The sequence below is a fragment of the Drosophila novamexicana genome, unplaced genomic scaffold, assembly GCF_003285875.2.
Source record: "Drosophila novamexicana strain 15010-1031.04,08,12 unplaced genomic scaffold, DnovRS2.1 tig00004554-arrow-pilon, whole genome shotgun sequence".
Taxonomy (NCBI): domain Eukaryota; kingdom Metazoa; phylum Arthropoda; class Insecta; order Diptera; family Drosophilidae; genus Drosophila; species Drosophila novamexicana.
The window spans coordinates 43,466-62,942 of NW_020825051.1; the positions used below are offsets into that span (position 1 = coordinate 43,466).

Genomic DNA, 19,477 nt, shown 5'->3' on the forward strand with positions numbered 1-19,477 from the left:
TTTATGACATGTTCTGTTTGAATCTCTATTGTTATTGTTATTGTTGGGCGTTAGCATGATATTTGTCGCTGGAAAATGTTTCTAGCATGACTAAGTGCCCGCATTTGATTGGATACTCTTTATTTAAGCCCTATCTCTTGATTTTTTAGGAGAAAATAACGGTTAGCTTGCAGCAGAAGCCAGCAAACCCGTTAGATAGGTACTCATATATTATCCGTTTATGAATAAAAATAAGTTGAAAAATCCTTATTATTATCATTACTCTGTGTTGCGTCACTTTATTCCCGCTGGAAAATATTGCTAAAGTTAAGTTTTTCCACAACAAATAATTTATTGTTTGATTTATAATCTTAAAATTTGCAATATGTTAAAATTTGTATTATAATTATGTACGTAAATATGGTATATCATAAGAATTTAATTGGCATATTTGTCTGTTTTTATTGATTAGCTGAACTACATTGGAAATATTTAAAATATTTCTAAATATTTGATTAGTGCAAATATGTCAATAATTGCATTCTCTACTTAATTTTTATAAATTGAATTTTTTAAATTCTGCATCTATGGGGCGTATAACTCTTTGTTTTTATTTGAATATAAATACTTTCTGCTTGAGCTGCTACAATTTATTGTTCCACTACTTAAAATTTGGAGTTTAAGCAAAATTCATATGCAAACTTTGTAGATAAGTTGCTTATATTAACTCTTGAATAAGTTAAATGTATATATTTCTTCTGACTAAATATTCCATCTCATTGAACGTATGCATCACGCTGTGTTTCGAATGATTCGTTGTGGATGTTTCACAACAAAAGCCAACGGCAATCACTATATCCATGCGGCAATTCATTTCATTAGACTTCAAGTTTCAGTTTGCCGTATTTCTGAAACTTGCTGAGAAACTCGTCTCATTTCTTCACACCAACATATGAAACTGTTTTGCCAGTCTTGCGCAGCTGTTCCAACAGTTCGTCGGACGATAAGTTTGAGGTGACGCTTACTGTTTTTTCATCCAGATTGACGTTTACTTTTTCCACCTTATCTGTAAAATGCCAAAAACAGGAGAAGAACAAAACCGACTTAAGTTGGCAACCGCAAACAAACAAATTCCGTCTGCCTGATAAGGTTCTTCGGCGGTATTACAGTATTAATAGGTACTCAAATATGTATGTATAACAGCAGCATTAATCTCTAAATATTTTATATTAATATACGCACCACCCAATTTGCCCAAGACTCGCTCCACTGCACTGGCACAGCCGCCACACGTCATTTCCACTTTAAACTCATGCACCTAAACGGAATAGATGGAAGATTTTCCAATTAGATTGCGGCTACTTGCAGTAATTGGGATACACACACACACACACACACACACAAGTATGTATGTGCTTGTACGTACTGTCATTCTGCTGCTGCTGCTGCTTGGACGACTCGAGTCAGCCGTAGTGTGCTTATAAATTTGCGGTAAATTAAACAGCTTGAAGGCGGTATGAATTTTTGTTGCTATTTTGTAAGCGTGGCACACACAACTCTTACAAGACTTTGCAAATTAATAAACTACTTTTACTTTTGTGTTTGCGCTGTCTTTAGTCAATCGATGGAATTCGATAGTTGCCATGCCTATCGATGTATCGTTGCTTCATAATATCTGTCGGCCCTGTATGGATAATAATCGAAAAGATTTCGATATGTTGGGTGGTACAAGTCTGAATAGATGGGTGTATATTTATTATGAAACAAATGCCTTATTGATACTACTGATTTTTGCATGAAATAATTTTTAGCCAATATTATAAATTACTGCAAGTGAAATGGATATCGCATCTTACACACGTTTCGGGCATGCGCCAAATCTGTATACTACTTGATGATCATACAATTGACCCGGATTAATGATGGTCGTTGGAAAATCGGAATTATTCACAGCGTCTGGATACTTTTGGGTTTGCATAGAGAATCCGCCATGCTGAACGTAATGTGCACCATTCTTGCCAATATTGGGTATTTCGTCCCGCTCTTCATCCGGCAAATTATTTGCTGTACAGAACTGCAATCCGGGTTGATTGGTATGAACCTCCATAAAACGACCCGAACATGGATGGACTGCACGGGCCACTAACTTTACTTGATTTGGGTCTACATCGACGCAATAGTTGTTATCAAAGCCGCAGATCGGGCATCGATAAACCTGGTTTAGGCGCTTGCCCAAATTGGTTAAGGTGGAAAAATCATAAGGTGTATTACGCACTGGCATAAGCTTGCCGGTGGGTATTTGCTCCTTATCCGAATCCACAATAGAGTTGGCTCTTATCATTACCATGTGCTGGTAAAGAGTGTCCTTGCCAGTACCATGGCCGGCAAGATTGAAGTAATTTTGGTTAGATATATTGATGCAGGTGGTTGCCTTAGCACGCGCCTCGATTCTCATGCCAAAACAACCAGTTTCATTAAGCGAGAAATTAATGTTAACTGTCACCTCGCCCGGATAACCCTCATGGCCATCTGGTGAAACATGTTGCATAGTCACTCCATCCTTATGTATGCCGACCACGTCCCAGATGACGCTGTCGAAGCCCACAAAGCCACCATTCAGATGGTAGCGATCCTTAAAATTTCGGCTCACATTAACATCCTTTCCGCAAAGCTTAAAGTGACCGCGGGATATACGATTAGCAACACGTCCAACAGTTGCACCAAAATAGGATTTCTGATTGCGATAATATCCGGCGACATCATCATAGCCCAGACAAACGTCTTCCAGCTTGCCATTAAAGTCTGCAACCTTTACACTTTGTATAATGGCGCCCAGAGTCAATATTGACACAGACATGCCCTTTTCTGAACATAATGTAAAGCGTCGCACATGCTCAGTTTTCTGCGTCATGGGATTAACGGCAATGCCAAAAACATCTTCTATGACGCGTACCATCTTTGCGGCAAGAAATATTAAAAGTCTGAAAACTTTTTCTGAACTAAAATTTCGAATGTCATGAATCAAACCGAATTTTTAAAATGTAATATGTGCTAACGTAAGCTTTGTGTACCAGATTTTTCTAAGCCAACTGTATATGCAACCAAAAATTACAGATTAATTAAACATCAAAAATGCCTTAAGATTATAATTCTCGGGGTGAGCAAATAATACTGACCGAAAAAACTTTTTGAACTCGCGCCCTTCAGAAAGATGAGCACATATCGATATATAAGCTATGCATCTTTTCAACGAGCGATAACGATCTGCATTAAAAAGCAGCTGATAGTTAAATATCGAAATCTATAGCAGCTATTCAAATCATAAGGCGCAATTATTGACAATTTTAAACTTATCCCGCCTTATGACCCTAAGCCATTCTGTTGCGACTTTAAATTGTATGTTTTAACCTTTCTACCCCCGTAAAATACAATATATGTTAATATTTAAGAATTGAGCAGAGCAACCTTATGTGCATCAGTCAACATTTTATGTGATTTTTACAGGTTTTAGCAGAATGAATACCCAAAATATACTTACCATCCAATTGGAGCAGTCTCAAGAGGACGCATCAGAGCATACTGTGGTGAGTGCACTCCAAAATCAGCCGCTTGACAATTTAATAATGTATGATCCTTGTGGCATAGTCATCAAATGAATGGGAACTATTGAGGGATAACGCCTTTAGTAGCATTTCTGAACTTAAAAAAATAAAACTTTCGGTTTATAAGGAAAAACTAAATTTATATCACGAGAAATGCAAGATCAAAGATGACGTAATCCTGGCCCTTCAAACATGTTTAGAAACATATAAGAACACTAATCAGAACGACAATGATCTGATAGTTTTCTTAAAATCAAAACTGTCGGAAAGACATAAAAATTTGGAAACATTAAAGAAATCGCACCAAAATCAGATCGCTAACTATGAAGCTGCGATTAGCGAGAAAAACGACAAGATCGATATACAGGATGCTATTATAAAGCAGAAAGATAAACAAATAGTGGAGTTAGAAGCAAAACTTAAAGAGGAAAGTGATCTCTCCAATGAATATAGAAAACAGATTGCCTCATTAGAAGCAACAGAAGAAGAAAGTGACGCAAAAATGTTTGCTCAAGAAACTATAATCAGGGAAAAGGATTACCAAATCGGACTGTTCGGAACTGAGGTTGCGCCCAATTCAGAAAGAGTCAGTTCAATTCAAGATCTGGCGCGCAGTTGGACCGACATCAAATTGAGCAACGATAAATGCAGAATGCAAAACGAACGCATTCTCCACTATACGATTAATGAACTGCAAGAGACACTACGTGGTGAGGGTACATCTGAGATCAAAATAATTTCCCTGCCACGTATTGGTCCATTTAAGGTGGCCATTGAAAATGGAGCAAATGGCTCCGGCTGGATGGTCATACAGCGTCGTGTTTATAAAATGATGGACTTTAATCAAGGCTGGTTTTCCTATGTCGATGGTTTTGGTAACTTGGATGAAGATTTTTGGTTAGGCCTGGACAAGATACACGCAATGACAAAAGGTCAACTGTACGAGCTTTACATTCATCTAGTATTTTCGAATAATGAGACACGATACGCCTATTATGATAATTTTGCCATATCTGGTAAAAGTGATGATTATAAGCTGAGATCGCTTGGGAATTATTTTGGAAATGCGGGTGATGGATTACGCACACATGAGCAACATATATTCAAGACAATCAGATACGTTACAACAAACTCCGTGGAATACAATCGCTGGTGGCAGCACGAATACCCGAACTGGTAAGAAGCAATTTACTTATTAACCTTGTCTTAAATATTTTTAATTTTAGTAATCTGAACGGGGCATTCAATGAGAAAAGTGAATTTGGTGTTTGGTGGTGTAGAGGCAACGGCACTTATAAATTTCTTGAGTCCGTACAAATGTTGGTGAGGCGAAAGCAAACGTAAACATATAAAAGTCAATAAAAAATAAAATTTTCACAGTTTTGTTATATCCAAATTTTATTATATATATATATATATATATATGTATCTAAATTTATGCAACATTGTTTCAGTAGATTGAAATAAATTGAAAAATTAATGTTTTGCTTAAAATACCCTATAACCTTAATTGAAACTATACGAGTGGTCCCTGCTGGTCGATCGCCATTTACAATTGTATATGAGCATAATCTGTGCCAAGATGCTTTCCTTTATCTCAAGTAATAGCTGGACACTCTACCTCAGTAGAGAGGTGCATTTTGTGGTGCCCTGTTACCATAGTTCTAGTATAAAAGGCTAACAAGGAGTCAATATGCAACTCGGTTTAGTTAAGTTCCTAGAGTACCAGAGATGAAGTGTAGAGATCATAAATGTAATTGATTTATTTTGTTAAATTGTTCGCATGGGAAAAAGAAAACACTTGAAACACTATTTAGCTGGGTCCAATCATCTTTTCCGGACGTACCCAGTCGTCAAAATCTTTCTCTGCAATGCCAGCCTTAAGGGCCTCCTCCTTCAAGGTGGTGCCATTGTTATGGGCAGTCTTTGCTATCTCAGCAGCCTTATCATAGCCAATGTGTGGATTCAGTGCTGTCACAAGCATCAAAGATTCGTTCATTATCTTGGCTATCTTCTCTGTGTTCGGCTTAATACCAACCACACAGTTCTTAGTAAAAGTATTGCAACCATCAGCTATAATAATACTTTAGAATTTAGTAATTGACATTAAAAGAGCTCTTGGTTTTGGACACTTACATAGCAGCTTTATCGAACGTAGCACATTGGAGACGATTAGCGGCTTGAAAACATTCAGCTCAAAGTGTCCATTGGAGCCACCCACAGAGACTGCAACATGATTGCCCATTACCTGAGCACAGATCATTGTCATAGCCTCGCACTGAGTGGGATTCACTTTGCCCGGCATTATTGAGCTACCCGGCTCGTTAGCCGGCAGGGTAAGCTCGCCCAGGCCACAGCGTGGACCCGAGCCCAAAAATCGAATGTCATTGGCTATCTTCATTAGGCTGACAGCGATGGTGTTTAATGCGCCATGCACCTCGACCATGGCATCCCTAGAGCCCAAGGCCTCAAAAAAGTTCGGAGCACTAACAAATGGTAAAGATGTCAGCTGTGCAATGCGCATGGCGGCCTTCTCTGCAAATCCCTTGCGGGTATTTAGGCCGGTGCCTACGGCAGTGCCACCCAGAGCAAGCTGATAGACATGGGGCAGGACCGCATCAATCCTTTCCAGACCATTTGTTAACTGCTGTGTATACCCGCTAAACTCTTGTCCCAATGTTAGCGGCACAGCGTCTTGTGTATGTGTACGTCCAATTTTGATAATGTCCTTCCACTCAATGGATTTGGCCCTGAGAGCGTCGCGCAACTGGGTGATCGCCGGCTTAAGGCTTCTGGTCAGCTCAGTGGCCACAGAGATATGTATCGCCGTTGGAAACGTGTCATTGGAGCTCTGAGATTTATTCACATGGTCATTGGGATGTACGGGATTCTTTGAACCCAGCTCGCCACCCAAAATCTCAATGGCGCGATTGCTAATCACCTCGTTGACATTCATATTTGTCATTGTGCCTGAGCCAGTTTGCCATATGGGCAACGGAAAATGGCCTTCATCGAATAGTTTTCCAGAGATCACCTCATCGCAAACACCTGAAATCGCTGTGCTCACCTTGCTGTCCAGCCCAAACTCCTGGTTAACCTCGGCGGCGGCCTTCTTTAATATGCCCATGGCCTGTATTATAGGCTTCTGTAAGGGTCAAGTGTTACCAAATTTAATTAAACCAAATTTGAATTAATGCCGCTCTTTATAATTACCGGCATGCGTTCATCCATACCGCCAATGGGAAAATTGTTTACGCAACGCATAGTCTGGGCGCCAAAGTAACGATCAGCGGGCACATCTATATTGCCAATCGTGTCATTCTCGGATCGCATAGGCGGCTTGGCCGAAGGCTGCAGGCTCAATTTTTTCTCCATTTGCACACCTTTCCAATTATAATACCAATTACAAAATGTATATATGTATAAAAATACAGTATATGAAACAGACGACTTCAAATATGCCTATAAAATTATAGAGCAAAGCCTCCCTATGCTCTAACGGTTGCTTTGTTAAGCAGCATACTAAAATAAATTTCAAAATAATTGTTTAGTTGAAACCCCAAAAAAAATGATGGTGATACAATCTACGTTTCGCATCAACTAACAGCCTTTGTCTGATTCGTGTATCAGATTTTACACATCCTTGAACCCAAGCTTTGGATCAAGCATTTGTTACTCATATAATTTCATTAATTAAATGGATCAATTCCATTTTATTCATATAGTGGCCCGTTCTAGTTAAAATATTAAAAGCCGATGATATATTCATAATGAAATTGAGGGCTAGGCTTAAGATCTACCACAGTTGGTTGGGTCTAAATCATTTTTGAATAATGTAAATAATGTAAATAAATTAAGAATGTACTTTATTGGCTCATACGAATATTTACCTACGTGTGGTAATTTTTAATTGGGTCCCAACATATTATTAACCTGCACCCACGAATCAAAGTCGGTACTGGAGATGCCTTTTTTAAAGGCCTCCTGCTTCAGAGTGGTTCCATTGGTGTATGCAGCGTTGGCTATTTCCGATGCCCTGTCGTAGCCAATGTAAGGATTAAGTGCTGTTGCCAGCATGAGGGATTCGTTCAACGCTTTATTTATTTTGCCAGTATTTGCCTTGGTACCTTGTAAGCAGTTGGTGGTGAATGCCCTGAGGCCATCGCTAAGCAATGCAATGGAACGCAGCACATTTGAAGCGATAAGTGGCATGAAGGCATTCAACTCAAAGTGTCCATTGGAGCCACCGATGGTCACAGCCACCTGGTTGCCCATTACCTGGGCACATATCATTGTGATTGCCTCGCATTGTGTGGGATTAATTTTGCCCGGCATTATCGAGCTTCCTGGTTCGTTCTCCGGTAAAATTAGCTCTCCCAAGCCACAGCGTGGTCCGGAGCCCAAAAATCTTATGTCATTAGCAATCTTCATGGTGCTGACAGCTATAGAATTGAGCTCGCCATGCACTTCGACCAAGGCATCCCGTGAGCTGAGTGCCTCAAAAAAATTGGGTGCAGGCACGAATGGCAAGCCAGTGATATCCGCAATACGCTTGGCACATTGAGGCCCAAAGTCATCGTTGCCCATTAGACCTGTACCCACGGTAGCGCCACCAAGAGACAGCTGGTACAGTCGCTTCATTGATGAGTACAGTCTTGTGTTGCAGTTGGCCATCATTTGCTTGTAGCCGCTAAATTCTTGGCCTAGTGTCAATGGCCCTGCATCCATGAGATTTGCGCGGCCGGTCTTGACGATAGCCTTCCATTCATCTTCCTTCTCTTCCAAGGCCTGAATAATCAGCCGTAGTGATGGATATAGCCTCTCCTTTAGCTGCATGGCTACGGCAATATTAATGGCAGAAGAGAAGCAGTCATTGGAGCTCTGAGACATATTGACATGCAGGATCGGATCTACTGGATCCTTGCTGCCCACCTGACCACCCATTATTTCAATGGCGCGATTACTGATCACCTCGTTGACATTCATGTTGGTTGACTTGCCCGAGCCTGCCTGCCAGATGACCAATGGGAAGTGATGCTCATCATATAACTTGCCGGATATAACTTCATCAGTAGCTTTTAAAATGGCCTCACAGATTTTGACTTCCAATCCGAAATCCCTGTTAACCTCAGCGCCGGCTTTCTTCAATATGCCCATGGCTACAATAATGGGACGCTGTTGGGAAGTGCTGGCATCAGCTCTGATTCCATCAATGAGCAGCAGCTACTTACCGGCATGAGCTCTTCCATGCCACCTATTGGAAAATTCATAGCTGCACGCATTGTCTGTGGTCCAAACATGCGGTCCAGGGGCACGTTTACCGCACCCATCGTATCGTATTCGACGCGTGTATCCGGTCCTGTTAGACGGGCTAGCTTGTACATGAGACTGAACATTTCCTTCTGGTCGAACGACATCCTGAAATCTAACAAATATGAGAGTCTAGCACTGCGAGTACGTTGTGAAGAAAGACGGAAGCAATTGTGAACACAGGCTACTAGGATCAGTAATCCTGTGCTTGAAATAAAACGAGGATTTGGGCTCGAATTACTGATCACAAAATTGATATATTACCCAAGCCAAAGGCCAGTCCTGTTTAAAAAATTACCTGTCTTTACGAGGATTGGGATTAGGTATCAAATAAGTGAAATGTTCTTAATCAATAATATAATATGCTAAATAATGAAAATAGAACTAGATATCGAAAAACGATGAAATCTTACTGCTATTGTAGTTTTGTTTTGTAGTTTCCAAAATTTACACTTTCATAAGGAATACATTTACCCTATCAGATCGGATGCTTATGATAAAATAAACAATTATATAATACGAACTACCTATAAAACTGTCAGCTTTTATTGGATGATCATTTGTTATTACAACAGCATTTCCAGGACTCTTCTACATTAAACTTGTAAATGACCTCATGCAAGTATTTCTCGCCTGGCTGGAGGAAGATAGACGAAAACTCTGGATGATGCTGGTTCAGGGCGTCGGGAAATTTTTCGGTTTCTACGCAAAATGATCCATGCTTGCGATAATGAGTACATTCCTTTCCAATCATTGGGGCATCACCGTTCTCCTCGTCCGGCAAATTGTTGGCCGTGTAAAATTGCAGACCCGGCTGATTAGAATAAATTTCCATGGCTCGGCCGCTAGGTGGATGCACTAGCTTGCCTACCAAGTTAATGCCAGTATCGTTGCCCTCGTTAACCACAAAACAGTTGTCGTAGCCCTTGATCAGACGATTGTCGAACTGCTTGAGACGATCGCCCAGTAGCACTGGCAGGCGCATATCAAAGACCGTATCGTCGACATCCAAGAATTTACCGGTCGGAATTTGATCATCATCCGTGTCGATAATCCTTGTCGATGCTATCTCTACAGTGTGCTCGGCCAGTCCTTTGGCCCCAGTGGCGTGACCAGCCAAATTGAAGTATGCATGATTGGACAAGTTGACAGGAGTCATTTTGTCCGTAAAAGCCTCGTAACGAACACCCAGACGGTTCTGATTATCCAGCCAGTACGTGATCGTTGTCGTTAAATTACCTGGATAACCTTCGTGACCATCGGGTGACACATGCCTGAAGGTGATACCCAAATCGGACTTGCGCACCACCTCCCAAATGACGCTATCGAAACCAACGAATCCGCCATGCAGCTGATATGTATTCTTAAAGTTTTTGGTCAGCTCATACTTGGTCTCACCTACGGTGTACTCGCCATTGGCCACACGATTCGCTACGCGGCCCAATGTGCCGCCAATGTATGCCGCTTTGGTATTGACATAACTGGCAATGTCATCAAAGCCAAGGCACACATCCTCGATCTTTTGATAGGCATCAGGCATACGTACACTCTGAATAATGGCGCCCAATTGTATAACCGAAACAGACATCTGATTTGTATTGGTCATTGTAAAACGTCGCACCATTTCGGGTATCTTGGTGAAGGGATTCTTGGCCAGACCAAAGATTTCCTCCTCAATTTTGACAGACATATTGCGGCTGTTGATGTTGGTTACCTAGTTTAGCTGACAAAATTTTATAGGTTCTCACTCAAACAACAATATTATAACAATTAATGCTAGGCAGCCTGACACACCTCTTCTTATTGTACTTGAAAAACGTTAAGGTCGCGCGCTGTTATCGCAAAGTCAAAAAGGGCAATAGATGCAGCTCTCCCGGCGCTCAACAAACTGATGCATTTCTAAAATGCCAGCGGGTTTTATTATTGAACAGCGACGTTTGCTGATAGCACATGTAGATGTATGTGTCTATACGAGTTGTATTAGGTAACTCAGTTGAGAGAGAGATTCATGAGCACACACCTATATATCATAAGACATAACGACATACTTATATGTATGTGTACATTTTACATATCGCATCCATCCTACAATTGTAGGAAGCTTAGGTTCGTATTCCGTTTCTAATTTGACGGTACTACAACTTTTGTTTGAAATTGTCAGTTTATATGGCAAGCATAAAATCGTATTATCTTAAATAGGCACTATAGCGCCATATATAGTAGTATATTTACACAATTCCAATAACAAAAAGTTAAAAGCCACAAACTGCTCAGTCTATTATCTATTAATAGTATGTACACAGGCTCATATAGCGATAAGCCCACCTGTCCGGCCGTAAATATTTACATGCATTTATCTAAGCGAATTTTAGTACTTATTTATATTAAACAAACGAACTCCATGGAACTGCGGTAGCTTTGGCAGCGTGACTACAACCAAGGATATAAAATTTGCAATGAAATGTTCCGTGCTGTTGCGCGTATACAAACAAGTTAACAGAAAGCTGCAAGTAACAATATTCTATGAGAAATTCTCACTAAATAGTATACAAATGCAGACTTACAGTACAATTGGCACTGCGGTTAGAAATTTGCGTGTTGGAGTCAGTTGAACGCCGTCATCTATTTGCTCCCAGTGGGTCCATTGCCGACTAGCGTCATTTTCGATGCTCAGCCAAGGTGCACCTTTTATAATATGCAGAAAATATAAGTGTGCCTAGCAGTGGATAATTAGTATTATTTGTAATAGCAGGTTGTGTATATTTTTCGGGGCACTTATATGTATACTCACTACGTTATGCAGCAAATTGGTTGCCGTCCAGGCGACTGAAATCGTAACAAAGGGCACTGATAAGAGCAGCAAATGCACAAACAGCAGTCCCAAAAAATATGCAAGCCAGAAGCCACGGGCGCTTAGCCAAGAGCTGTTCGGATTCGTTTCGCCATGTCCACCAGCTATGGATGTCATTTTTACATGAAGTAGTATTGTTGGCGCTGTGAAAGTCTTAATTGTTGTAGACAATAGAGATGAGCGGAATATATAAAGTGCGATCAGGTAATAATATCACTGTGACTATCGAAACGCAACATTGCCCATCGATAATACATACAGAACATACACTTATGATCTAGTTCAGTTCAGAAAAACAATTTACCATTAATGGCCAATTTTGCGAAGTCGCGTTTGTTTTTCTCACAGATACAAGAAGCATACGTGCAAAAGCTGTTTTTAAAGTATAATTGTAATTTATTATGCAATGGTTATTGTGATTTGTTGCAGTATGTCATCTTAAGATTCTGAAGGAACTAGCTTACCAAGCATTACAATGAGCGGAAGCCATTTGAAAACAGGTAAGTTTTTTCTTGTCTTCTCGGTGTAACAAATTTACATATGTTAAAATTGAATTGCCATACCAACAGCCGGATATGGCAGCCACACAGCCGTGGTAATGCCCATACCTAGCATTGAAGAGAAAAACAAGCAAATGCAGCAGGAGACGATGATGGAGAAGCTACGAGCCAAATACCGGAACAAGCCGAAAAGCTACGAGGACATCAAAAAGTCGGTGCGCATGTACTTCATAGAGAAGCATTATCCAATGGATCCCCTCTGCAAAGCAGCGCTGCAGTCGGCACTGGACAAACTGCAGCACTATATCAAAGTAACATCCCGGCACGGACTCGTAGAGCGTTTAGAGAGTCTGTCCCGCCAGCTGGGCCTAAAATTCATGGAGGATCAGCAAATGTTATTCATTTCCACGGACATGTTCTACGTAGAGATACTGTTGGATGCCAGTGGTAAACTCAGTGATGTCAAGGTACACCACGAGTGCAAAATTGAGCAGCAATCAAATTCCAGCGCCAGTTCCCGAGAGCTGCTCAACTGCCTCAAGGCGGGCGACTTTGCCGACTTCACGGTGCAGCTTGAGGGCCTATCCTCCATTTACCAGCTAAACGCGGAGCCTAAAGTCAAAAAGAAGGCCTTCGTGGCTTTGCAGGCCATGGAAACGGACATTTTCAATCTCTATCAGCAGCAGCTACAGCAGCAGATCAGTGGCAGCAGCGATAGCTACTACATTATGAATAAATCCTCGGTGGGCTTAGTCCTGCAGCGACGCGGTGGACATCCAATGAAGCTGACCTACTTCTGTCCGCCTCTGCACCTCATTGAGACGAAGACAAAAGGGGAAAAGGTGGCCGCTGTAACTGGAAGTGGAACTGCGAGCAGGGACTTTAGCATTGAGCAGGTGATGAAGAGTCCTAACGGACTAAGCGTGACTCTTAATCTCGAGGCCTCCTCCGCGAACAAGCTGCAAATCCTGCCGATTCTAAGCTTCACTAGCGAGTCGGGGCTGCCACTAGAGCAACCCGGCTATGCGCCGCTTACGCAGAACAACTCAATGCTGATGCCGGCTACCTATGTCCTGCGCCTTAGCAAACCCATGCCCGTTTGCGTTGAGTCTCTGCGTGCTTTGTCTCTGCCGGGCCTGTCGGGCCTTTCAAGCGAGGGAACGATGACTGTCATGAATCTGATCGTGCAAACGGCCTCCAGGCAGGTGATAAAGGGCACCCAGAAAGGCTTGTATGTTAATTTGCCAAAGGAGACACACTGCTACTTCTTCACGGACAACCGCCGACTGAAGGGCACTCTGATATCGTCGCTGCCATTCACGGAGCCTGCGCAGGTGCCTAAGATAATCGCGTTCCTTAAGAAACAGGCGCTCTTCTACACGCTTCTCTCCAGTTGCGTCAGGGAGCAGCAGAAGCAATACAACGGTAAGTATAAAACATATCGAAACTCGAGAGTTAAAAGAAATATACAAAAACAATCTGAATTCGTTTCAGACATGGATAGCACTGTTATTTTGGAGGTCACTGCTGTTTCGCTCAATCAGATCACTGTGGAACTGCAGCATCCGTACGAGGAGTCGCTGGCCACTGTCGACTTTTTGCTTGAGGACGGCCAGGCGACCTGCACTATTTACTGCCTCAGCAACGACTACGAAGCACTCTCTCAGAAGCTGACCCGAACAGTGCGCCAGGTTCTCTCCATACCGATGGTTATATACAAGTTGCTTAAGTGCTGGGATGAGGAGCATCAACAAAAGTTGCATGGCGCTATCGCCCCAGGAGCAGGCAGCGGGACAGCAGGTGGTTTCAGTAGCGCTGGTGGAGGCGGTGTTGGAGGTGGAGCGATGCACGGAGCAAGCAACTTCGGACAGTTTGCCATGGAAACGGGTGCAGGCGAATGCAGCAGTGGAGCTAGCGGCGGCTTCAATAGTGTTAGCAATCTCAAAATAGACTCCAAGGTACGATCCCTAGCAGATGCATTCGCTGCATCAACATCGGCGGCTGCGGCCATTGCTGGACTTATGAATTTGAAGCGGGAAACGGATCCTCAAGCTGCCGAAGGCAGTAATCCCATCCTCACCCCCAGCTCTGTCACAGCATCCAAGGCTAGCGACAATGAGATCGCCGACAAGTACAAGAACATATGGAAGGACAAGACGCCCAACCTGAAGCATTGCGTCAGCATCACGCCCATTGCCGGCGATGGCAAGTCCCCTCTACAGCAGCAGGTGGATGTGCAGCGCACGGGAGGCATTGAGATCATACCACTGAATGCACCGGCCAGCGTGGGAGCCACGCCCAGCACAGAGTCCCCAGCCACCACAATCACCATAACGCCCATCACTGGAGTTAGCAAAGAGGGGAGCAAGGAGGCGAAAAAGCAAGTAATGAGTGGACCCGGAAGTGCCACTAAGCGGCCCCATGAGAGCAGCTCCTCTTTGTCTGCCTCCTCGAACTCGAGCAACAGTAGCAACAGCAGCTCCTCCAGCGACACGCAGAAGGAAAAGAAGCGCAAGAAGAAGCGAGATGACTCGCCCATGGGCCCTCCCGAGAAGGTATACTCACGCCAGAACTCGCCTGCGGGTGGTGGCATGGCGGATGCCACGGCAGGGAGCGGAGTTGTGCGCAAGTTCTCTTCGCCTTCAACTTCATCTTCCGGAACTGGAGCTGTTTTGGCCCTTATGTCCGGCCAGCCATCGGCGCGCCCCAGTCCGAAGCACTCGCCTGTCTACAGCAGTCCCAAGCACAACAGCAACAGTAACACCGCCTCGAACAGCCCGAAGTCGCCTTTCGGAACTCTCTCGCCCAAACATGGATCCTCCGGGAAGCCGAGCATGTCCACTCTGAAAAGTGCGACGGCGGCCACCAGCCTCAGCCTCAGTCCCAAGGCTGAAAAGTCAAATACAGCAGGTGCCGGGGGTGGTTCCCTTTCTCTGGCAAGTGCTGGCTCCGCCTTAAGCTCGAGTGCTAATCCTTCAATGATGCGGCCTGTGCCACCGCTGGCCAGCAGCAGCAGCCAGTTGCCCGCGGCCATAAAAAAGGACAAGCAAATCGCTAGCAGCTCACCATCTGGTCCCCCACCGGGGGTCGCAGCTGCGGTAGCCGCACTCAAGAGCTCCCAGCAGCAGCAGCAACTGAAGTCAACCGTGGCTAGTCTATCTCATCTGGCTGCGGGTGGGAATCTGAGCAGCTATGTGGCTCCAGCCGTGGCCGCCTTGGAGCTGAATGCACTGCGCAAGGGAATGGCGGGAGCGGGAGTGGGACCGGGATTGGGCGCAGCTGCGGGAGCGGTAGGTGCGGTAAGTCCGTTTTCAATTTATGAGTAGCTCTCGTTGTTTACCCACCTCCGCTTCCCACTGCACCTCTAACCCACAGTTGATTCTTTGTTTCTATTTTTGCATACAACTAAAACATGAACTTTAAAACTTATATTTGAATGCGACATATATAATGAATTATTGTAATAACTTATATACATTAATACTAGCGGGTAACTAGCTTTGCGCTGTCGAAGATGTTACTTTAAATTTAGAATCTCTTAAGATCGATTGGATAATAACAAGACGTTGCAATCAATAGTTTTTTTTTCCTTAGGGTGGAAATTCCAAATGCGCTGAAACACGTGTGCATTTTTCTTCTATGGTGGACTTTAATAAAAATGTTAAAAGCTGATCGGACCAAGCCTTCAAGCCATAGAGGGGTTGTTTTTCGAAAACCGCAAAGCACCTCTTCAATCAATTTTCACATTAGTTCTGTAAAATCCGTTGGTAAATATAGATCGGACAAAAAGCATAATATTTGTATTCAACAATTCTCGCTCATTTTCTGAGCTCGCCGAAAAGTGCTTCATCAATTAGTTGTTGTGTAGATGTTTCATAGCAATTCTGCTGCTGATCGATTTTAAAAAATATTAATCCACGCCTATTTTCAGTTGAAGTAGTTTCCAAAGAAAATTCAAGTATTATTCATCGATACATTAATTTTTATGAACAGGTATGAAAAGCTTAAAACCGTAAAATCATTGCCCACACAAGCTTCCACCCTAATTTTCCTCAGGGGAATGCTTTTTTTGAGATTGATCTCTATCATAATTTGAACAATTTTTCACAGTTGCAGGTGGAATTTTGCTTAGCTCCGTCAACAGTAAAACATGTTAGCTTCCTAATTAGTTAGTCAAGACAAAAGTCAAATATATAATTATTATCGCTGATGTAGTATTAGTTGATTTACCGTATGCTCTGTTTGTAAATATGTTTATTTGTATAGTCTATTTTCTAACTGCATCCGTTTTATTTGATCCTGTCATTTTTGTAATGCGTTCTATTTTGTTTGGTATCAAATAAATATAATACGTAGATCCTCTGCACCTTGCACGATTTTGTTACTATTTCAAGCATTCGGATGATTCTTTTTCACGTGGAATGTGCTTTAACTCTTGATTTATTTGACACCTTCTCTTTCTTTGCTTTTCTTATAAAGGGTTTATGGAACCATTAATTAACTTTATACTAACGAGTTTCTCTTCTCTCCCGCTCTCTCTTGAACACTCGCTGCTCCGTTCGCATGACCCGGGATATGATTAACAATCGCCACTGTGCCACTTTTTGACACGTTCTGCCTTTGATTGCTTTAATTTGCTTTCTTGGTTCGTTTTTCATTTGTTTGTCTCCGCATACACTCACACACACGTACACTTACATGCACACCACCACGCGCTTCCTTTGTCAGGCTAGTTTGATGACGTCGACGGCAGCTTCGACGACAATCATCCAAACCACAACAACAACAGCAGCAACAACTCTAGCGGATTCATCGGGCACAGCAGTATCAGCAACATTAGCAGTGGAAACGGGAATGGGAACATCAATTGCAACAATAACACAGCAGCAGCCGCAGGGACCAGCGCCACATAGTAGCGACAACTGCAGCTCCAGCTCCACTAGCAGCAGCTCCATTGCGGGAGCCGCCTCTGACCTCTCCACTGGGTACATGGTGAAGCCGAGCAGCCAAGAGGGCCTCAAACTGACCATCAATAAAACGGGCAGCGGAAAGAGAGAGAGCAAGGGGGTACCAACCGGCTCCTCGTCGTCGTCGTCCTCGACTAGCAGCAAGAAGCAGCACACGGGATTGAAGCCAGGCGTTAACAGCGGACCGGCTTCAAAGAAGGCGCTTTCATCAGCTTCAGGCACAGGGTCAAGCAGTTCCAGCAAACACCTTTTCCAAAAGGCCAATTCTTCCGGCAATCTAAGTAGCAAACTAGGCGGCTCCTCCACTTCAGGCGGTGGCTTGCCGTTGACCAAGAGCAATAGCACCAACTCCTTCCAGGAACAAAGTGTACCCAAGCGCCGACCCAGCATGTGCAGCCCGGGTAACACTAGCGGAGGCGGAGTGCAGCGCAAATCATCGCTAACGGCATCTGGATCGGCGTCGGGCTCTGGCTCAGGACCAGGATTGGGGGCAGGAAGAATGTCACCAGCAGCGTTGACCGGGTCGATGTCACAGCCGCCACCGCGCTTCGATCACCACACGGACATGATGACCATTCTACAATACGCTTCGCCCACTATGGCAGCCAGTATGGAGGGCTTTATCAAGAGACTGCATAACAGGTTTCAGATACCTAAATTGTCTCAGCGACCAAGTGGAAACAGCGTCGCAACTGGACACACTGCAGAGCAGGCGTCAACAACAGCAGCATCCTCCTCCTCAGTCGCATCCACGTCCTCCTCGCAGGAGCAGCAGCAGCTTAACGCAGACTTGAGTGTTCTGGCATCCAGCCTAACAGCTACGCCCAGTAGCAGCAGTGGAGCGCAGAAGCCATCGACAGCTCCTTCCCCTGCTACAAGCGATATGCTACTCAACTTGAGCAGCAGTGGGACAGTTGGTGATGGCATCGACGAGGAGCTGCTCGCCAGCCTGGCAGGCGAATGACATCTTGAGCTGCATCTGCAACTCGCTGCAATCTCAACTTAGTTCAATTAATGTGTTAAAGGCCTTTGGCTGGACTCTGACTGTGAGCTGTTCTTTCTTTTTAACTTGTCAAATAGGATAAGAAAAATATATTAACAATAAATATTTAATACACATACATATATGTGCATGAATATCTGAAAATTTGATTTTTGAAAAATTACATCTGCAAATATGGAAAACTGATCAATATATTGTTTAGCTTCCGAATTAGGCTTATGCGTAGTGAAAATCCATATGGACAAATATTTCACATATTTTGCTAAATGCATCTTGATAAAAAGAAGGCCCAAAGTTGTGTAGATAAATATTAATTTGCATCTCATCGGATCCAGTCATTGAACTTTTGAAAATTAAGGAAGGGTAAATTGGTATTAAAGAAAAAGTGTGTTAAATATATCCAACTCCACCCGTCTGTCTGTTAAGAAAGTTTGGGGCTGAGTAGAAAACAACAACAAAAACAACAGTATCCGAATTCCGCCTCATTTTCTCTCTCTCTCTCTCTCTCTTAACGATGTTGCACTCTCTGAGTAGGATTAATAAATATATGAAACAAAAACAACCCACCATTCTCTCTACTGTACACGCATTTTTATCGCAAAGATCTCACTGCAACGCTCGTATGTTATGCGATTAAAATATATACTACTCGTTTTCTGCTCACATACGAGCTCATTTGTGAGCATTTTGGTCTGCTGGAATGTGAGATTATTTATATTTGTGCGTTTCATATATCATATACATATGTATGTGTACGTTTCTATATACATATATGTGCATTCATGTCGTGTGCCAATTGCAGGCCAAGAACCCTTAATAAAAACGAGAAAGAAGGGCTATCTTCGGTACGCCGAAGATCTAATACCCTTGCATACCCAACCTTTTCATAATGCTCATAGTGCTTTTCCCGTAGGATTTTGCTTATACATATATAAGGAGTATAGTAGAACTAATAAATACCGAGTTTGGTCAAGATATGTTGATAAACCAAATGTTGTTTGATTCAAAAACTTAATTTTCAACCGATCGTTCATATGGCAGCTATATGATATAATGGTCCGATCCAGATTTTTTTGTCATATGTGCTGCGTGGAACAGAAATAGGGACTTCTGCAAAAATTCATTAAGATAGCTTTAAAACTGACAGACTATTTCGCATAGAAACAGACAGACGGACATGGCTATATCGACTCGGCTATTGATGCTTATCAAGAATATATATACTTTATGGGGTCGGAGATGTCTCCTTGTATGCGTTAAACATT

At 42.9% G+C, this 19,477-nt stretch overlaps 9 protein-coding genes across 11 annotated transcripts; 3 read left to right on the forward strand and 6 right to left on the reverse strand.

Moving 5' to 3' along the window:
- Positions 1 to 348: 348 nt before the first annotated feature.
- Positions 349 to 1,615, reverse strand: LOC115769553 (copper transport protein ATOX1). Its single transcript, XM_030714397.1, has 3 exons — positions 1,406 to 1,615; positions 1,222 to 1,297; positions 349 to 1,045 (listed from the first exon to the last, which is right to left on the reverse strand). The coding sequence occupies exons 1-3, from the start codon at positions 1,409 to 1,411 to the stop codon at positions 912 to 914; spliced, it is 216 nt and encodes a 71-aa protein (XP_030570257.1). The 5' UTR covers positions 1,412 to 1,615; the 3' UTR covers positions 349 to 911.
- An 81-nt stretch (positions 1,616 to 1,696) lies between these two features.
- LOC115769552 (aldose 1-epimerase) lies at positions 1,697 to 3,018 on the reverse strand. Its single transcript, XM_030714396.1, has one exon. It carries the CDS (start codon positions 2,933 to 2,935, stop codon positions 1,832 to 1,834), a length of 1,104 nt encoding a protein of 367 aa, XP_030570256.1. The 5' UTR covers positions 2,936 to 3,018; the 3' UTR covers positions 1,697 to 1,831.
- Positions 3,019 to 3,326: 308 nt separating this feature from the next.
- Positions 3,327 to 4,978, forward strand: LOC115769551 (angiopoietin-related protein 7-like). Its single transcript, XM_030714395.1, has 4 exons — positions 3,327 to 3,375; positions 3,484 to 3,563; positions 3,625 to 4,757; positions 4,808 to 4,978. The coding sequence occupies exons 1-4, from the start codon at positions 3,342 to 3,344 to the stop codon at positions 4,923 to 4,925; spliced, it is 1,365 nt and encodes a 454-aa protein (XP_030570255.1). The 5' UTR covers positions 3,327 to 3,341; the 3' UTR covers positions 4,926 to 4,978.
- A 366-nt stretch (positions 4,979 to 5,344) lies between these two features.
- Positions 5,345 to 7,040, reverse strand: LOC115769838 (probable fumarate hydratase, mitochondrial). The gene is made up of 3 exons (XM_030714812.1): positions 6,795 to 7,040; positions 5,718 to 6,726; positions 5,345 to 5,654 (listed from the first exon to the last, which is right to left on the reverse strand). Exons 1-3 carry the CDS (start codon positions 6,954 to 6,956, stop codon positions 5,395 to 5,397), a joined length of 1,431 nt encoding a protein of 476 aa, XP_030570672.1. The 5' UTR covers positions 6,957 to 7,040; the 3' UTR covers positions 5,345 to 5,394.
- Positions 7,041 to 7,430: 390 nt separating this feature from the next.
- Positions 7,431 to 9,282, reverse strand: LOC115769679 (fumarate hydratase, mitochondrial-like). 3 transcript variants are annotated; one of them, XM_030714596.1, is made up of 3 exons: positions 9,190 to 9,282; positions 8,813 to 8,999; positions 7,488 to 8,756 (listed from the first exon to the last, which is right to left on the reverse strand). In XM_030714596.1, exons 2-3 carry the CDS (start codon positions 8,996 to 8,998, stop codon positions 7,488 to 7,490), a joined length of 1,455 nt encoding a protein of 484 aa, XP_030570456.1. In that variant the 5' UTR covers position 8,999; positions 9,190 to 9,282. The 3 variants fall into 3 exon arrangements, with proteins under 3 accessions (XP_030570457.1, XP_030570456.1, XP_030570455.1); XM_030714595.1 differs by having other exon boundaries at positions 8,813 to 9,006; XM_030714597.1 differs by lacking the exon at positions 9,190 to 9,282 and having other exon boundaries at positions 7,431 to 8,756; positions 8,813 to 8,998.
- A 121-nt stretch (positions 9,283 to 9,403) lies between these two features.
- Positions 9,404 to 10,748, reverse strand: LOC115769680 (aldose 1-epimerase). The gene is made up of 2 exons (XM_030714598.1): positions 10,686 to 10,748; positions 9,404 to 10,614 (listed from the first exon to the last, which is right to left on the reverse strand). The coding sequence occupies exon 2, from the start codon at positions 10,579 to 10,581 to the stop codon at positions 9,448 to 9,450; it is 1,134 nt and encodes a 377-aa protein (XP_030570458.1). The 5' UTR covers positions 10,582 to 10,614; positions 10,686 to 10,748; the 3' UTR covers positions 9,404 to 9,447.
- Positions 10,749 to 11,082: 334 nt separating this feature from the next.
- LOC115769387 (ORM1-like protein) lies at positions 11,083 to 11,913 on the reverse strand. The gene is made up of 3 exons (XM_030714182.1): positions 11,683 to 11,913; positions 11,456 to 11,607; positions 11,083 to 11,395 (listed from the first exon to the last, which is right to left on the reverse strand). The coding sequence occupies exons 1-3, from the start codon at positions 11,857 to 11,859 to the stop codon at positions 11,260 to 11,262; spliced, it is 465 nt and encodes a 154-aa protein (XP_030570042.1). The 5' UTR covers positions 11,860 to 11,913; the 3' UTR covers positions 11,083 to 11,259.
- Positions 11,914 to 12,088: 175 nt separating this feature from the next.
- Positions 12,089 to 15,583, forward strand: LOC115769385 (mediator of RNA polymerase II transcription subunit 1-like). The gene is made up of 3 exons (XM_030714179.1): positions 12,089 to 12,242; positions 12,312 to 13,667; positions 13,737 to 15,583. The coding sequence occupies exons 1-3, from the start codon at positions 12,218 to 12,220 to the stop codon at positions 15,566 to 15,568; spliced, it is 3,213 nt and encodes a 1,070-aa protein (XP_030570039.1). The 5' UTR covers positions 12,089 to 12,217; the 3' UTR covers positions 15,569 to 15,583.
- Positions 15,584 to 16,919: 1,336 nt separating this feature from the next.
- Positions 16,920 to 18,314, forward strand: LOC115769386 (mediator of RNA polymerase II transcription subunit 1-like). The gene has a single exon (XM_030714181.1). It carries the CDS (start codon positions 16,941 to 16,943, stop codon positions 18,171 to 18,173), a length of 1,233 nt encoding a protein of 410 aa, XP_030570041.1. The 5' UTR covers positions 16,920 to 16,940; the 3' UTR covers positions 18,174 to 18,314.
- Positions 18,315 to 19,477: the final 1,163 nt, after the last annotated feature.

Excerpts from the sequence above, each read along its gene's own strand:
- LOC115769385 (XM_030714179.1), top strand. The coding sequence starts at position 12,218 with ATGAGCGGAAGCCATTTGAAAACAG. Across the intron at positions 12,243-12,311 it reads CGGAAGCCATTTGAAAACAG|CCGGATATGGCAGCCACACA; the intron begins GTAAGTTTTTTC and ends CCATACCAACAG. Across the intron at positions 13,668-13,736 it reads GCAGCAGAAGCAATACAACG|ACATGGATAGCACTGTTATT; the intron begins GTAAGTATAAAA and ends AATTCGTTTCAG.
- LOC115769553 (XM_030714397.1), bottom strand. Across the intron at positions 1,046-1,221 it reads AGTCTTGGGCAAATTGGGTG|ATAAGGTGGAAAAAGTAAAC; the intron begins GTGCGTATATTA and ends GGCATTTTACAG.
- LOC115769551 (XM_030714395.1), top strand. The coding sequence starts at position 3,342 with ATGACCCTAAGCCATTCTGTTGCGACTTTAAATT. Across the intron at positions 3,376-3,483 it reads TTCTGTTGCGACTTTAAATT|GTTTTAGCAGAATGAATACC; the intron begins GTATGTTTTAAC and ends TGATTTTTACAG. Across the intron at positions 3,564-3,624 it reads ACGCATCAGAGCATACTGTG|TCATCAAATGAATGGGAACT; the intron begins GTGAGTGCACTC and ends CTTGTGGCATAG.
- LOC115769838 (XM_030714812.1), bottom strand. The coding sequence starts at position 6,956 with ATGGAGAAAAAATTGAGCCTGCAGCCTTCGGCCAAGCCGCCTATGCGA. Across the intron at positions 6,727-6,794 it reads GTATGGATGAACGCATGCCG|AAGCCTATAATACAGGCCAT; the intron begins GTAATTATAAAG and ends TGACCCTTACAG. Across the intron at positions 5,655-5,717 it reads ACGTTCGATAAAGCTGCTAT|CTGATGGTTGCAATACTTTT; the intron begins GTAAGTGTCCAA and ends GTATTATTATAG.
- LOC115769680 (XM_030714598.1), bottom strand. The coding sequence starts at position 10,581 with ATGTCTGTCAAAATTGAGGAGGAAATCTTTGGTCTGGCCAAGAATCCC.
- LOC115769386 (XM_030714181.1), top strand. The coding sequence starts at position 16,941 with ATGCACACCACCACGCGCTTCCTTTGTCAGGCTAGTTTGATGACGTCG.
- LOC115769679 (XM_030714597.1), bottom strand. The coding sequence starts at position 8,998 with ATGTCGTTCGACCAGAAGGAAATGTTCAGTCTCATGTACAAGCTAGCC. Across the intron at positions 8,757-8,812 it reads GCATGGAAGAGCTCATGCCG|CGTCCCATTATTGTAGCCAT; the intron begins GTAAGTAGCTGC and ends ACTTCCCAACAG.
- LOC115769387 (XM_030714182.1), bottom strand. The coding sequence starts at position 11,859 with ATGACATCCATAGCTGGTGGACATGGCGAAACGAATCCGAACAGCTCT. Across the intron at positions 11,608-11,682 it reads CCAATTTGCTGCATAACGTA|GCACACTTATATTTTCTGCA; the intron begins GTGAGTATACAT and ends ATCCACTGCTAG. Across the intron at positions 11,396-11,455 it reads ACCGCAGTGCCAATTGTACT|CTTTCTGTTAACTTGTTTGT; the intron begins GTAAGTCTGCAT and ends TGTTACTTGCAG.
- LOC115769552 (XM_030714396.1), bottom strand. The coding sequence starts at position 2,935 with ATGGTACGCGTCATAGAAGATGTTTTTGGCATTGCCGTTAATCCCATG.